Source organism: Lithobates pipiens, unplaced genomic scaffold (assembly GCF_037356315.1).
Source record: "Lithobates pipiens isolate NorthernLeopardFrog02 unplaced genomic scaffold, aLitPip1_a1.2 Scaffold_25, whole genome shotgun sequence".
NCBI classification, from domain to species: Eukaryota; Metazoa; Chordata; class Amphibia; order Anura; family Ranidae; genus Lithobates; species Lithobates pipiens.
The window spans coordinates 224,649,721-224,667,666 of NW_027507787.1; the positions used below are offsets into that span (position 1 = coordinate 224,649,721).

Genomic DNA, 17,946 nt, shown 5'->3' on the forward strand with positions numbered 1-17,946 from the left:
CTCCACTGCAAGTGGTGCTCTTTTGAAGTAGCGTTGCAGTTTGAGAGGAAGTCAAGAGAAACATGGTTCCTCTATGGTTTTCTGGGGAAGCTATCATATTAGATGCTGCCACTCCATGTGACTCTAGCAGCCACCTCAGGTCAGGCAGAGCCTTTTTAAGTACCTGGCTCTGAAGTTTGGCATGCATTTTGCGAGTTGGTAGAGTAGGGACAGGTACCTCGTCTGGCAGGGACAGAACTAGTAGCAGGGAAAGGTTCCTGATGAGAAGGGACACTGTCTTTGTGAACTGTCTTTTAATTATTTCAACAAAAAAGTTCTAAGCCCTTGTACACACGGTCGGAGAATCTGTCGTCAGATAATTCGACTGTGTGTGGTATGCATCGGACTGATTCCGTCCGAATCCGACCCAATTTTCCAACATGTTGGAAATATTTCCCGACCAACTGGGCGGGACGGACCTAATCCGATCATGTGTAGAGCATTTTCATCGGACCAAGTGCCACGCATGCTCAGATCAAATTCCTACATCAAAGCTATTGGCTACTAGCCTGAATGTAGTCCCATCGTAACGAAATTACGTCATCACCTTCTGAAAGATCGGATTTTTCGCCAACTTGGCCCGACTGTGTGTATGCAACAGTTTCGGACACAATTCGTCGGACTAAATCCGCAGGGCAAAATCCGACGGATTTGGTTGGCAAAATCTCCGACCGTGTGCACGTGGGCTAAGAGTCTCTGAATTTACCATCAGGAATGTGCATATGTCTGTATACTGTATGCACACACTATATTACCAAGAGTATTGGGATACCTGCCTTTACACGAACATGAACTTTAAAGAGGAAGTAAACTCTGTTTTTTTTTCTCTTTTTTTTCTTCCCTGCAAAGTAAAGACATAATGTGCTAGTATGCATCGCATACTAGCACATTATGTGAAACTTACCTGCAAATGAAGCCTGTGCTGTCCCCACTGCAGGCTGCATCCATCTTTGCCTGTCTTCCTTCCTGGGCCGTGGACTCCGTCCAAAGCCGCATGACGTCATTCCTGCACGTGGGCGCCACCCCTGATCAAGGCACTGACTTCTGAAGAAATGGCACGGGTGGCGGATTTGTTCAGAGTGCATGTGCCAATGAACTTATTGGCGTAGTATACAGTAAATATCTCCTAAACGGCGCATGTTTAGGACATATTTACAGTACCTATAGGTAAGCCTTATTCTAGCCTTACCTATAGGTACAAACATTAGAGGGAGGTTTACAATCTCTTTAATGGCATCCCAGTCTTAGTCCATAGGGATCAATATTGAGTTGGCCCACCCTTTGCAGCTATAACAGCTTCAACTCTTCTGGGAAGGCCGTCCACAAGGTTTAGGAGTGTCTATGGGAATGTTTGACCATTCTTCCAGAAGTGCATTTGTGAGGTCAGGCACTGATGTTGGAGAGAAGGCCTGGCTCAGACTCTGCACTCTAATTCATCTGAAAAGTGTTCTATCGGGTTGAGGTCAGGACTCTGTGCTAGCCGGTCAAATTCCTCCACCCCAAACTCACTCATCCATGTCTTTATGGGCCTTGCTTTGTGCACTGCTCCAAATCATTTGGTGGAGAGGGGATTATGGTATGGGGTTGTTTTTCAGGGGTTGATCTCGGCCCCTTAGTTCCAGTGAAGGGAACTCTTAAGGTATCAGCATACCAAGACATTTTGGACAATTTCATGCTTCCAACTTTGTCGGAATGGTTTGAGGATGGCCCCTTTCTGTTCCAACAGAGTGTTGACCTCAACCAGATAGAACACCTTTGGGATGAATTAGAGCGGAGACTGTGAGCCAGGCCTTCTCGTCCAACATCAGTGCCTGACCTCACAAATGCACTTCTGGAAGAATCGTCAAACATTCCCATAGACACACTCCTAAACCTTGTGGACCGCCTTCCCAGAAGAGTTGAAGCTGTTATAGCTGCAAAGGACGGGCCAACTCAATATTGAACCCTACGGACTAAGACTGGGATGCCATTAAAATTCATGTACATGTAAAGGCCGGTGTCCAAATACTTTTGACAATATAGTGTATATCCCTTCATCTGTTATATATATGGTTGAACAAATTGCACCCATTCCTGGGTAAAAAAAAATAATAATTTGATTTGATTTCTCTTACTGAGACAAAAGCTGAACGTCCTAAGGTGATCAACACATCTCATGCCAATACTGAGGCTGATGGGACTTTTGGTGTGGACTGAGATTTGAATATGCATATTGAAGGGAATGTAGATTGTCTAGAGGTGGTTTTAACCCCCTTCATGTCTGTTAATATGTGATGTCCAATCACCCACACAGGCCTGGGAGATTAGCCCATTGAGACAATGACACAAACAACAAAGTCTCTCCGAGCAAATCTAATCTTTATTCTTTGGCGTGAATATTTAAAGGGGGCTTTCAGAAAGCTCCGCCCTTTGAACGTGTCATACAGATTATCCAATCATATACAAGTACAGCCTACAATAAAAGTGAAACTAGTGATTCCTCAAAATCATGTGCTTTCCAAGAAACAAAACAGCTGAAAAAAGATAACAGCAACATGAGAAACGAAACTAGATTAGCAAAACTTGAGCATGTATATTTGTGAAGTGGATGTTAGAGAGACACAAAATGGTAACCACATTTCTTAAAGAATGAAAGAAGTTAAGCTAAATATCCCTTCACATATCAACATACATTTTATTACAGGATTTTATATATGCAGAAAAGTAAAGCATAGAGTAAATAAACTAGTTCACAAAGCCAAAGACAGTTTATAAGCTAATGGAAACTGTAACGTAACACAGTTCACTAGACAACATAAGTCACAGGTTCTTATGCAACGATACTTAAAACTTAAAGTCAATGATAATGTTGCAAATAGTTGATAAAAAAGTTTCTCAATACCACTGTTATATCTACACAAATGTATACGTTTGCCCAATGGCACATCTGTTTCTAATAGATATACCCTTTTATCAGGTAATTCACATAAGGTGTCTCCTTATAAAGATAAGGTGGTTCTTCACCAGGCTGTATTGCTTTAACTACATTGATTAGGCAACTACCTGAGCAAAACAACAACCTTTTGACATTGAAGACATTTCTATATTTTAGCTCCCAACTGTTTATTTTTAGCACAATTGTTTATTTTTTTACAAAATTTTGTTTAGTTTTGATTAGAGAAAAAAATGAAACACAATTAGAAATGAAAGAAAATTCCTCCAAAGTTGGGTAAAAATCCTTTTAGTCCACATTGCTAGAATTATAAACGAAAATCCTAAACAAGCAGCCTTGATGAAGGGGAAACTGTAATCACCCTAAAACGTGTTGGCTACTCACCTTTATGGGCACTAAATTTATCTGTAGCCGGGATTGATTTGCCTGACTTTTGTCATTGAGGTTCATCCTTCTGACAATAAGCCCTTGTACACACGGTCGGAGAATCCGTCAGAATGTGTCCTAACGGACCATGTTGTCGGATAATCCGACTGTGTGTGGTATGCATCGGACTGATTCCGTCGGAATATCCGTCGGACCCAATTTTCCAACATGTTGGAAATATTTCCCGACCAACTGGTTCGATCGGACATACTCCGATCATGTGTAGAGAATTTTGATCGGACCAAGTGCCACGCATGCTCAGATCAAATTCCTACATCAAAGCTATTGTCTACTAGCCTGAACGTAGTCCCATCGTAACGAAATTACGTCATCACGTTCTGAATGATCGGATTTTTCGACAACTTAGTCCGACCGTGTGTATGCAACAGTTTTGGACAAGATCCGACGGACAAAATCTGACGGACAAAATCTGACGGACAAAATCCGACGGACAAAATCCAACGGATTTGGTTGTCGAAATCTCTGACCGTGTGTACAGCGGCTAAGAGTTATGTGCTTTTTATATTAAAACAGTATTAAACCCAAAACCAGACATGTTATATTTTGCAGTTTACCAATTATTAGATGTGGTGGGTGCATCAGTTTTCCTCTTTTTTTGTCTTTTTCCCTCTGTTTGCATCTGGTGATCTGGTCAGTAACTCAGCTCCTGTATTAGTGAGACACAACTCTGGATGAATGAGAACAGGAGGCACAGCAGACAGCACCATTATCAGTCTGGGGGAGAGGGGGGGAGGGTAGTGGTAAATGTATTAGCAGATTAAAATACACTAATGAAGCCAAACTCCAGATAACACTTTATAACCAGCTACTGCAAAGGTTTTTTTTTTTTACTTTTAGCATAATGTTTTTACTATAACTAGTAAATAAAAGCTGAACGTTTTAACCAGCCCTTCCAGTGTTAAATGGCTTGTCTCATCCATATAAACTGATACATTCTGCTGGAGAGCTTGAGATTTTGAAAAATAACAAACTTGCTTTTTGAATCCCCAGATGAAAACAGAAGAAAGTAAGGCCGCGTACACACGTGCGGACTGTTCGCCCAACCTTGTTCGGCAAACAGTTTGTCAAACAGTCCGCTCAAAATTTGCATGAGCGGACTTGCCCACACACGAGCGGACTGTTTGACGAATAAGGTTGGGCAAACAGTTCGCTCAACTTTTGAAATGAACGGACTCGGCCACGTAAGGAGGAGGCAAATCCGCCCATTTCGAGCGCGTGTACAGGTAGGCGGGGCCCGCGAAGGAGACGTCGCGGGCTCCGCCGCCTGGAATGGGCTTAAAGGGGAACCCCAACGCCGAAAAAAAATCGGCGTGGGGGTCCCCCCCAAGTCCACACCAGACCCTTGTCCGAGCACGCTACCCGGCCGGCCAGGAAAAGGGGGCGAGCGAGCGCGCCCCCCCTCCTGAGCCGTACCAGGCCGCGTGCCCTCAACATGGGGGGGTGCCTTGGGGAAGGGGGGGCCGCGCGGCCCCCCCACCCCAAAGCACCTTGTCCCCATGTTGATGAGGACAAGGGCCTCTTCCCGACAACCCTGGCCGTTGGTTGTCGGGGTCTGCGGGCGGGGGGCTTATCGGAATCCGGGAGCCCCCTTTAAGAAGGGGGCCCCCGGATACCGGCCCCCCACCCTATGTGAATGAGTATGGGGTACAATGTACCCCTACCCATTCACCTGTGAAATAAAGTACGAATAAAAACACAACACAGGGGGAAAAAATATTTTATTGCACAGCCGGGGGTCTTCCGTCTTCGGGGGTCTTCTCGCCGGACTCCTCCGCTATGTGTGTGTAGCTCTTTTACCAGCGGAGGAGTCCGGCTTTCTTCCTCCCCGCCGCCGGCATCTTCTCCCGACTTCGGGGGTCTTGTCCCCCTCTTCGGTTCTTCTGCCGGGCCACCGCGCCTGGTCCAGTGGCCCGGTCTTCTGTCGCCGTCTTCCGTTCTTCGGTCGCCGCCTTCGGTTCTTCTGCCGGGCCACCGCGCCTTCTTGTAGCTCTTTTACAGGCGGTGGCCCGGTCTTCTGTCGCCGTCGCCGCCTTCCGTTCGTGTTCTTCTTCTTCCCCCCTTCCCCAAGGCACCCCCCATGTTGAGGGCACGCGGCCTGGTACGGCTCAGGAGGGGGGGCGCGCTCGCTCGCCCCCCTTTCCTGGCCGGCCGGGTAGCGTGCTCGGACAAGGGTCTGGTGTGGACTTGGGGGGAACCCCCACGCCGATTTTTTTCGGCGTTGGGGTTCCCCTTTAAGCCCATTCCAGGCGGCGGAGCCCGCGACGTCTCCTTCGCGGGCCCCGCCTACCTGTACACGCGCTCGAAATGGGCGGACTTTCCGAGCGGGAACAGTCCGCTCATTTCGAAAGTACAGCGGACAGGCCCACACACGGGCGGACTGTTCGCTCAAACACAGTTTCAGCGGACAGTTTTTCGGAATTTCCGAAAGACTTTGTCCGTCCAACTGTCCGCTGAAACTGTCCGCTCAAAACCCACACACGAGCGGACTGTCCGCCCAAACACTGTTCAGCGGACAAGGTTGGGCGAACAGTCCGCCCGTGTGTACGCGGCCTAAGTGTAAGGATTTCACTCCAAGTGTAGAACTTTAAGGATAATGCCACTCACTGTTTCTTCTTTTTAAGGGCTTTGTTTGCCCATTTTTTTATTAAAAGAGAGTTCAGAAAACATAAAGATACGCACGGGTTTTCAGCATTTCTTCTCTTTCAACATAAACAACATTCAGCCCGTTTCTGGCTTGTACTTACAGAACTACTGCTCTGGCCTTACACTCCAGGCCAGGCCCTTGTCTCTGTCCTACAGACTGTTCACTGACCAACTTGGTGCACACAGCTAGAAGACTCTTGCTGCACTGGCTCCCACGTGGATCCCTCCTGACTCCTGGGCCAGACTTCCTGTCTGCCAGGGTGGATCTCAGAACCATGGTCAGGTGTCTACAAATAGCCTAGCACACACCTGAACATCCAGTTTGCTGGTGATTCTCAAAATTAGGACCCAAGACTGGGGATTTCATCCCACCCAGACCTCTCAGAAATCCCCGGGCTCCAGGTCCCAAAGTGGACTTTTCTAAGAAATACGGAAACTGAAAAGCCAGTTTCCTCCCAAATACACAAATCCCCTGGAGCCCCTAAACCTGCCGGGTTGAGAATCCTGCGGCATTACCCTGGTGGGGTACCAGACTGCCACAGTAAGCATAAAACAGAAAATGAATTCAGACATCAATTCTAAGAATTGTTAAGCTGCAATATAATTCATATTTGCTTTTGGGTTTAATATTGCTTTAACTTTAAATTCAACAATTAAAACTGGCAACATTTCTAAAACCCTACTCAAAAGCAAAAAATGGCAAGAGATATACACTTTAAATACAGTATAAAATCACTCTTTACTGTATTCATAAACTTGTTTATTAATAAGTCGTCATCCTTTAGTACATCTGTTACACAATTGTATCATCTTTAACACCTGATATCATTCTGCAACTGCTAGAAACCAAACTGTTACCAACCTTTCCTTTGTATTTTTTATCTGCCATTTTGTCTTGTTCTTCGCTGTTATCAAGCACTGTAATGTTATTTTGCTTATAGATGGGACATGCTCCTGTAAACCTTTCCTTTATGGTGGAACAAGACATTGAAGTCAAGGACCTGAAACCAGCCCCAGTAAAAGTTTATGACTATTATGAGACAGGTAATGGCATTCTCGGGTTGGGTCACATGACAGCTTTTTTTTTTCAAATAATGAGCCATTAAGTTAAACCAGGAAGACCTTTTCCTACATCTCTAATGCCGCTCACACACGATCGGAAATTCGACCAGCAAAAGAGCGATTAGAGCCTTTTATCGGAACATGCGACCGTGTGTATGCTCCATCTGAATTTTGCTGGCTGAATTTCTGCCAGAAAAAGATTGAGAGCATGTTCTCAATTTTTCAGACGGAAAAAGTTTCGATCGGAAATCCCGATCGTCTGTAGCAATTCCGATGTGCAAAATTCCTACGCATGCTCAGAAACAATTTGACGCATGCTCGGAAGCATTGAACTTAATTTTCTCAACTCATCGTAATGTTGTACTTCACCGCGTTCTTGGCGGTCGAAAGTTCAGCGAACTTTTGTATGACCGTGTGTATGCAAGCCAAGCTTGAGCGGAATTCTATCGGAAAAACCATCATAGCTTTTTCCGACGAGAATTCTGATCGTGTGTACGCGGCATTAAAGTTTGTTTTTGACTGGAGGGTGATGGAATAATGATATGAAATCACTCCTTCTATATGTCATACCCTCATTACTGATTGGAGTGTCTGTCTTATACTGTATATCATATGTATGTCTTTGATGACATTTTATGGTATTTTAAATGTTCTTACCTTCCAGATGAACAAGCAGTGGCAGAATACAACCATCCCTGCAACACAGGTAAGGATGTCAAACTTGTGTATTTTAAATTAAATGGGTAATATTTTTCAAAGACGATTCATTATTATTATTATTATTATTATTATACAGGATTTATACAACCCCTGGCAAAAAGTATGGAATCCCCACTCTTGGAAAATGTTCATTCAATTGTTTAACCACTTGGGATCCGCGCTATTGCAAAATGACGGCAACAGCGCGGACCCACATTTCCGGGACTACGTCTATTGACGTAGTCCCGGTTACGAGCGGCCTGCGCGCCCCCTGAGGGGCGCGCGCGGCGCGCTCTGTGATCGGCGAGTCCGTGAGACTCGCCTGATCACCGATCCGTGTAAGGGGTCGATCCCGACCCCTTATCACGTGATCAGCTGTCAGCCAATGACAGCTGATCATGTGATAAAACGGAGCCGGTAATCGGCTAGTATTCCTCCTCGCGCTGACAGCGCGAGGAGAAAAAAAAAAAGCCGATCGCCGGCGGCCGTGTTCGGGACATCAGTCCCGATCACGGCCAGCAATTTAAACGGACACCTGCCCCCTGCCAGTGCCCACCTGCCACCCGCAGTGCCATCCTGAAATAAAGTAAGTGCCCCCCTGTCAGTGCCACCCAGCAGTGCCCATAGTGCCCACAGTGCCACCCAGCAGTGCCCACAGTGCCACCCAGCAGTGCCCACAGTGCCACCCACAGTGCCACCCAGCAGTGCCACCCACAGTGCCACCCAAAATCTGCCTCAAAGGTGCTGCACCCCAGTGCCGCCCATCAGTGCCCAGCAGTGCCGCCCATCAGTGCCCAGCAGTGCCGCCCATCAGTGCCCAGCAGTGCCACCTATCAGAGCCACCTATCAGTGCCACCTATCAGTGCCCATCAGTCCCATCTATCTGTGGTACCTATCAGTGCCCATCCGTGCCACCCATCCGTGCCACTTATCCGTGCCACCCATCCGTGCCATCTTATCTGTGCCCATCTTTGCCCATCAGTGCCGCCTTATCTGTGCCCATCGGTGCCGCCTTATCTGTGCCTATTAGTGCCGCCTTAACTATGCCTATCAGTGCCCACCAGTGCAGCCTATCAGTGCCCACCAATGCAGCCCATCAGTGCCCACCAATGCAGCCCATCAGTGCCCACCAATGCAGCCTATCAGTGCCGCCTAATCAGCGCACTTCAATGAAGGAGAAAAATGACCCGTTTGCAAAATTTTATAACAAACTATTAAAACATGATTTTTATTTTATTTTTTTTTTGCATCTTTTTTTGTTTGTTTAGCAAAAAATAAAACTCCGAGCTGTAACTAAATACCACCAAAAGAAAGCTCTATTTGTGGGAAAAAAATGATAAAAATTTCATTTGGGTACAGTGTTGTATGACCGCGTAATTGTCACTCAAAGTGCATCAGCGCTGAAAGCTGAAAATTGGTCTGGGACTGAGGGGGGTTTAAGTGCCCAGTAAGCAAGTGGTTAATTGTGTAGAAAAAAAAAATAATAATCACAGACATGCCTCAAAACTATTTTCATTTAACATTCCAACCTTCTGGCTTTAAGAAACCATATACAAAAGAAAGAAAACCGTAGTCAATTGCAACTGTTTTTGCAGACCAAGCATGTGAAAAAAATATGGAATCACTAAATTCTGAGTAAAATATTATGGAATCACCATGTACTTTGCAGTTCTAAAACAAACATCTGCATCAGATTACATTCTGAAATTGATATCACTTTCATCCAGTCATCCACAGTCCATGATTGCTTTTCTTTAGCCCACTGTAACCTTGTTTTTTCCTGGTTGGGTGTTAATGATGGTTTTCATTTGGCTTTTCTGTATGTAAATCCCATTTCCTTTAGGTGATGTCTTACAGTTGGGTCACAGACATTGACTCCGGTTTCTGACCATTTGTTCCTCGTTTTTTGTTATGCATTTTCTGTTTCCAAGGCATATTGCTTTAAGTTTTCTATCTTGACACTTTGATGTCTTTCTTGGTCTACCAGTACCCTTCCCTTTAACAACCTTTTGGTTTGTACTAACGAAAACCATCATTAATACCTAAACAGAAGAAAAGGTGCAGATTGGTAATTCATCGCTGAATATAACTTTCATCCAGTCATCCACAGCCCATGATCCTTTTCTTTAGACCATGGTAATCTTGTATTTTTCTGTTTAGGTGTTAATGTTTTTTGTTAGTACAAATTAAAAGGGAAGGTTGTTAAAAAGAAGCGTACTGGTAGACCAAGGAAGACATCAAAGCGTCAAGATAGAAAACAGAAAATGCACAACAAAACAAACGAGGAACAAATGGTCAGAAACCGGAGGCTATGTCTGCATACCCCCACAACCACCGGGCAAGGGTTGTGGGGATGAGGCCCTTGTCCCCATCAACATGGCGACAAGGTGCTTTGGGGTTAGGCGCAATACTAGACTTGAAGAGTCTGGTATGTATTTTGGGGGGAACCATACGCCATTTTCTTTTTAATTTGGCGCAGAGTTCCCCTTAATTTCCATTCCAGACCTGAAGGGCCTGGTATGGATTTTGCTTTTTGGTACGCTCGGGCCGAAGCGTTCACCCATCCCTACTGCCAAATATTAAATTAATTTTGTCCAGTCCATTTTTGGAGTTTTGCATGGAATGTGTCAGATTTAGCTTTGTGTTTCTCTACTTTTTTTGTGTCATACCAATACAAACAAAATAAATAAACACAAGAATGCCTAAACAATTTTCTGGGCAATGTGTTACATTATCTGACAGAATTGCAGGGGTGCCAACATTTTTGGTCATGACTGTATATGGACAAGAACAGAGCCATCCACAAAGTAACCTAGGCAGGAGCCTGTGGCCTGTTGGATAGATGCAGAGGGGCCCCGTTACAACTTTCCTGCTTCTACAGTTGACCAGAATACAAGCCTGACCTGTCACAGCCGTACACCGGTCTACCACTTTAGAAGGGAAGATGCACTTGTTAGTGTCTGATTGAGGGGGTTGGGCCATGACACTATAGATAATGAGAATGGAGCACCTTCACTGTGCCTGCTGTAATCCTTATCAAAGTCAATCTAAGGATTAGTTGGAGGCTAAACTGCCACCTAGCTTAAGACCCTGTTCTGCCTTAAACTTTCTCTGGGCAAAGAAGTCATCAGCCACTAAAGCCAAACTTCAGCTGTTTCTACCGCCACAACTCCGTCCAACCCCCACCCCAATTGGACCATCCTTTTTTATCATTTTATACAAACTTTTTCAAGGTGTCTAGTCCAGTCATGAGACAGTGGATAGGTCCTGAAAGTGGCACAGAGCATTCTCCTGCATGGTGTGATTTGCACCCGGCCTCCATTAGTGTCATTCAACCCTAAAGAGGACTGGTATTCAAAAAATACTAGAGTTGGGCTTTAGGCTGAGATGTAAAATAAGCCTATTCAGGTATGGAAGTTCATCCTTTTATCTGTTATCCATCAAATACAGGTATAAGGACAAACTGCTATCTCCAAGCAGGCTTATTTTATTGTCTAGACTCATCTGCAAAAAAATGTTTTCTTGCCCCCACACATCTGTCTCTTTATGCATCTACATTTCCTTCTTTCTCATTGGCTTGATTAACTTTTGTACTTTGATGTCCACAGTGCTTGTGTGTATATACAGTGTACAGTAAATATATTTTTGTTCAGTTATTTGTATGAAACCATGCCTAAAGAATTTTTTAAGCTTGAATCTCAAAAAAATATTCCTTTATCCACACAAAAAGTATTGCCAATTTTTTACCTTCTGTATGACTATATAACACATTTTTGCCATTTCTTGTCATATATTATTCTAACTCACTTATAAACAAAATTGTAATTTTTCTATACGTGTGTTCTATTTTGTAGGGGACTCTGGCAATTCAAGATGAAGACAAAGTCACCAGTGTCACTAACTGAACAAGAATTTATAAAATATATCACCAGTTCCATAAATGAGCCTCGTGGCATCCATAAACCATGTGACAGAAAACAACCAATCAGTGGCAAGCACTGCATCTAATACTTGGGAAATATGACACTGCCTTTCTCTGTGATGATGGTCATAAACTGAAATGATGTTGTATACCATTAACATTTTGAATAATTAAAGCAAATTTTACCTGTCTATTTTTTCCTGTGACTGGAGAAAGTTACATGCCCTCAGCATATGGGGCTTACCTTGCCAGAGAGATTTGAATTGCTGGCAAACGACATTCCATTGTCGGTTTCTTTAAAAAAATAAAAATAGGTCACAATCCCTTTTAAAGGTCCCCAAAATACATAGAAGACCCTTTAAGGTCAGAAAAATGTAATTTGCAAATATTAGTATTAAAAAAAAAAAAAAAAAAAAAAAAAAGGAATCACTGCTCCTGACCAAATATAATAAAAAAACAACAATATTTTATGCATTGGTACATATTTCCCAGGGCAATGACATTTTTGATAATTCCTTAAAACTTTTGTTAACCTAAAAAATGAATAAAAAAATAAGATAAAAATAAATCCTGTTCCTTTAGAGCATGTTATACAGAACAGTGCTTGTGCTGTGTCATTTGCCCCCCTGTAACACCTGAAATACCTGGCTGATCCTGCCTGGTTCTGCCCTCCCCTCTGTAAACTGACCACAGTATATCATGGCTTCTGAGCCCTGACACCATGGTCAGTTTACATCCCTTTGTCATCCGCAGCTCTCCTCTGTCCTCTTATGTGCTCTCCTCCATCCACTCCCCCTCCCCTCCCTGCCTGTCAGCTCCGTGTCCATACCCACCCCCTCCTCTCCTGCTGCTCAAATTACTGTTCCATTTTTATAGTATCCTCTCTATTTATTTTGTACATTTTATTAATGTAATCTGCTCCTGTGTCTGTGCCTTAAAAAAAATGCAGCTATATACCTGATTTTGGAGTGCCGATCGGTGCTCACATGATACGCCGTCTCTCTCCTCCTCCCCTCCGTTCTCAGGACCAGTGAGGAGAGAGGTGGTGGGACACGTGAGCGCCGATCGGTGTTCTAAAATCAGGTATATAGCTGCATTTTTTTATAAGGCAGAGACACAGGAGCAGATTACATTAATAATCAGAGAGGATGGTGTCATTTTTACTTAGTGGGTTAACAACCACTTTAACCATTAGCCCAGAAAACGGGCATTTTTAATTTGACAGATTTAGCTCCTATTTATTTCCATGTTGAGGGTCAGCATCTGAACTTCACTGAAGTTGGCCTTACCTGGCTCAAACTGAACCAACAGCAATTCAGCCCACTCCAACAGGGTACCAATCTGCTTGTTTTGTTGGCAGATTCATTTGAACATCTGTGGAAAATTGTAAGGTTGAAGGCTAAAGCTGTCCATACATTATATAATTTTCTTATTCAAGTTCCTGTATGCCGTGTACACACGACCGGTTTTTCCCTTAGAATAAACTCTGACTGTCTTTCTGAGAGAAACGGACTTGCCTACAAATGATCACACCAAAGTCTGTTCGTTTAGAACGTGATGACATACGACGGGACTAGAAAAAGGAAGTTCAATAGCCTGTAGCCAATAGCTGCTCTTGCGTCGTTTTTGGTCCGTCAGAATAGCATACAGACAAATGGTTTTCCTGATAGGAATTGATTTAAAGAAAGATTTAAAATATGTTCTATTTCTAGGTCTGTCAGAATTTTTGAAAAAAAAAAGTCAGATGAAGCCCAAACATGATTGGAATATCTGATGAAATGATTCCGTCTGATCTTTTCTGCCGGAAAGTCCGACTGTGTGTACGCGGCATTAGATTTACCTTCAACTATGTAGTGCAAGGGCCTGATTGATTGCATACAAATTGAAAGTGTTTAAGCTTGACCTCATATTATATGGATTTGGTAAATCTAAAGGAAAATTGTACAAGAAATTGTGTAATGTATGGCCAAGCTTAGTCCACCTTTAGAACCATGTTACACCCATATTTAGTGCGTAAAATGTAACACTGTGCCAAGCAGAACCCCCCCCCCCCCACCACTAAAATGGATCCCTCTCCAAAAGCATGCAGGTTCTTCTCCCCTACAGCAGCTGACAGATTTGAAATCAGTCCCTTCTGCCACTGCAGCAGACAGATTTGTAGTTCTCAACAGAACAGGCGCAGTGATCACTCGTTGTCCATCAAAACTTCCTCTAGCTCTTTGCCTGAAAGTCTGCACCTCAATACAGACAGAGCAGGAGGGAGAGTCTGCTGGAGCCTGGCATGGCACCTGTGATACACTGATCGGGGTTGCAATACTTTGCAACCTCGTTTGCAAAAAACAAAAATAATAATAATTTCACATTTTATAGGTCATTTTTTTTGCAAAAGGTGGACCTTGCCTTAAAGTTAGTAATGGCCAGATTGGGTGTCTGAGGAGTAATGGGTTTGTGGAAAGGGCTCTCTGGTGGTTACAGTTGGTGTTTCTAGGATCAGGGGGCTTTGGATTAGGGTTCAGATATATGGTTGGGAGTATGGTGTACGCCAGTGTTTCTTAACTCCAGTCCTCAAGGCGCCCCAACAGGTCATGTTTTCAGGATTTCCCTCAGATGAAACGGGTGTGGTAATTACTACGGCAGTGAAACTGATCAAATCATTGGTGCAAAATAATGGAAAGCCCGCCATGGATAGGTTACGTACACTGACCGACCAACCAACCCAATATAATATCAAGAATATTATTTATAATAATTATTAATTAATATAATTATGCTTTTTTCTTTGTATTTATTTGGGCAAGTTACCACAACACCATTATCCCTTAGTTTTTAAGATCAAAAATGTTGGTGTCCCTTGTCAATTTTACATTGTATTTTTTTGTGTGGCTGTGTGTATGCAAGACAAGTTTGGGCCAACGCCCTTCGGACAAAAGTCCACGGCTTTGTTGGCCAACAATCCGATCGTGTGTACGAGGCTTTAGGCCTGATTCACACCTATGCATTTTTTGCGCTTTTTGCATTTTGCAGATTTGCACTACAGGCCATTTACCATGGTTTCCTATGGAACACGTTCTGTAGTGCAAAATGCAAAAAGCACTAAAAATGCATAGGTGTGAATCCAGCCTTAGGCTCAGTTCACATTAGTGCAGGCTAGTGATGGCCGAACGGTTCGCCCGGCGGTCGTTTCGCGGCGAATTTCCGACTTTCGCCGTCCGCGGGTTCGAACGCCTTTTTCCGTCGTTCGCCCCGGCGGACTTACGTGTTTAATGTATACAAGAACTTTAACCTTTCGTGACACGTTTATCATGTGTTACAGGACAACCAATTGAGACATGACAGCTCATGGACACTTGGACATTCCCCCTAACCTATAAATACACCCGATCCGGTGGCCATTTTACATTCTTTCTTCTGTCACTGTAGGGAAAGGATCCTGTGTGGAGTAGGGACAGAGAAAACGCTAGCTATTTGGTACACAAAAGTTCTTTTCAGGACTGGTATAGGTGTTAGGTCAGCAGCCTGAGTTTCTTTTGTCAGTTTAGATAAAGGGACAGAGCGCTGTATGCTGCTATTTTAGGGACAGCTCAGCCAGATTAGTCTTTCTTCATCATCATCATCATCATCATCATTAGCTGTTACTATCAGGTCCACAAAAGAGCTGTTCCAGCTAATCGTTCCAGCCTACTCTTTTTTGCCAATTTGTATAGGGACAGGCAGGAAGCAGTGTGTCAGGCAGTGAGGATAATTTTAAAGACTTGCTGTTACTATTAGTTCCACAAAGGTTCTTTTCAGGACTGGTATCAGTGGTACGGTAATAGGCTTGTACACGTATAATATTCTTTCTTCCAAATATAGAAAGAATATTATACTTGACTGCTGCCCTTCTGCTGCAGTCTGCTAATCATTCACAACTCACTTGTTCCACAAAGCTCTTTATCAGGACTGGTAACTTGGTCTGTCTAGGGTGCTACGGTACATAGGCTTGGGTGCGGTACAGTCTGCTGTTCTGTAAGGACCGCTATCGGTCCACAATACATAGGGTTGCCGTGCACTACTGCTGACCGCTGCCCTATACTGCAGCAGTCCTTCAGCGGTATAGGGACTGACGCACAGTCTGCTAAACACTAATACACAACCTGCTTGGTCCACAAAAGTTCTTATAAGGACTGGTAACTTGGTATAGGGTGCTACGGTACATAGGCCTGAGTGCAGTACAGTCTGCTGTTCTGTAAGGACCGCTATCGGTCCACAATACATAGGGTTGCCGTGCACTACTGCTGACCGCTGCCCTATACTGCAGCAGTCCTTCATTGGTATAGGGACTGACGTACAGTCTGCTAATCACTAACACACAACCTGCTTGGTCCACAAAAGTTCTTATAAGGACTGGTAACTTGGTATAGGGTGCTACGGTACATAGGCCTGAGTGCGTTACAGTCTGCTGTTCTGTAAGGACCGCTATCGGTCCACAATACATAGGGTTGCCGTGCACTACTGCTGACCGCTGCCCTATACTGCAGCAGTCCTTCATTGGTATAGGGACTGACGTACAGTCTGCTAATCACTAACACACAACCTGCTTGGTCCACAAAAGTTCTTATAAGGACTGGTAACTTGGTATAGGGTGCTACGGTACATAGGCCTGAGTGCGTTACAGTCTGCTGTTCTGTAAGGACCGCTATCGGTCCACAATACATAGGGTTGCCGTGCACTACTGCTGACCGCTGCCCTATACTGCAGCAGTCCTTCAGCGGTATAGGGACTGACGTACAGTCTGCTAAACACTAATACACAACCTGCTTGGTCCACAAAAGTTCTTATAAGGACTGGTAACTTGGTATAGGGTGCTACGGTACATAGGCTTGAGTGCGGTACAGTCTGCTGTTCTGTAAGGGCCACTATCGGTCCACAATAGATAGGGTTGACGTGCACCACTGCTGACCGCTCACCTATACTGCAGCAGTCCTTCAGCGGTATAGGGACTGACGTACAGTCTGCTAATCACTAACACACAACCTGCTTGTTCCACAAAAGTTCTTATAAGGACTGGTAACTTGGTATAGGGTGCTACGGTACATAGGCCTGAGTGCGTTACAGTCTGCTGTTCTGTAAGGACCGCTATCGGTCCACAATACATAGGGTTGCCGTGCACTACTGCTGACCGCTGCCCTATACTGCAGCAGTCCTTCATTGGTATAGGGACTGACGTACAGTCTGCTAATCACTAACACACAACCTGCTTGGTCCACAAAAGTTCTTATAAGGACTGGTAACTTGGTATAGGGTGCTACGGTACATAGGCCTGAGTGCAGTACAGTCTGCTGTTCTGTAAGGACCGCTATCGGTCCACAATACATAGGGTTGCCGTGCACTACTGCTGACCGCTGCCCTATACTGCAGCAGTCCTTCATTGGTATAGGGACTGACGTACAGTCTGCTAATCACTAACACACAACCTGCTTGGTCCACAAAAGTTCTTATAAGGACTGGTAACTTGGTATAGGGTGCTACGGTACATAGGCCTGAGTGCAGTACAGTCTGCTGTTCTGTAAGGACCGCTATCGGTCCACAATACATAGGGTTGCCGTGCACTACTGCTGACCGCTGCCCTATACTGCAGCAGTCCTTCATTGGTATAGGGACTGACGTACAGTCTGCTAATCACTAACACACAACCTGCTTGGTCCACAAAAGTTCTTATAAGGACTGGTAACTTGGTATAGGGTGCTACGGTACATAGGCCTGAGTGCGTTACAGTCTGCTGTTCTGTAAGGACCGCTATCGGTCCACAATACATAGGGTTGCCGTGCACTACTGCTGACCGCTGCCCTATACTGCAGCAGTCCTTCATTGGTATAGGGACTGACGTACAGTCTGCTAATCACTAACACACAACCTGCTTGGTCCACAAAAGTTCTTATAAGGACTGGTAACTTGGTATAGGGTGCTACGGTACATAGGCCTGAGTGCGTTACAGTCTGCTGTTCTGTAAGGACCGCTATCGGTCCACAATACATAGGGTTGCCGTGCACTACTGCTGACCGCTGCCCTATACTGCAGCAGTCCTTCATTGGTATAGGGACTGACGTACAGTCTGCTAATCACTAACACACAACCTGCTTGGTCCACAAAAGTTCTTATAAGGACTGGTAACTTGGTATAGGGTGCTACGGTACATAGGCCTGAGTGCGTTACAGTCTGCTGT

General features: G+C 44.6%; 1 protein-coding gene across 1 annotated transcript in view; it reads left to right on the plus strand.

Moving 5' to 3' along the window:
- LOC143930922 (alpha-2-macroglobulin-like) overlaps positions 1 to 11,935 on the plus strand; it is a 173,915-nt gene extending 161,980 nt beyond the window's left edge. The window contains exons 34-36 of the mRNA XM_077455614.1: positions 7,003 to 7,105; positions 7,788 to 7,829; positions 11,677 to 11,935. Coding sequence (XP_077311740.1) covers positions 7,003 to 7,105; positions 7,788 to 7,829; positions 11,677 to 11,699 — 168 coding nt within the window. The 3' untranslated portion in view covers positions 11,700 to 11,935. The remainder of the gene's footprint in view (positions 1 to 7,002; positions 7,106 to 7,787; positions 7,830 to 11,676) is intronic.
- The last annotated feature ends 6,011 nt before the right edge of the window (positions 11,936 to 17,946 follow it).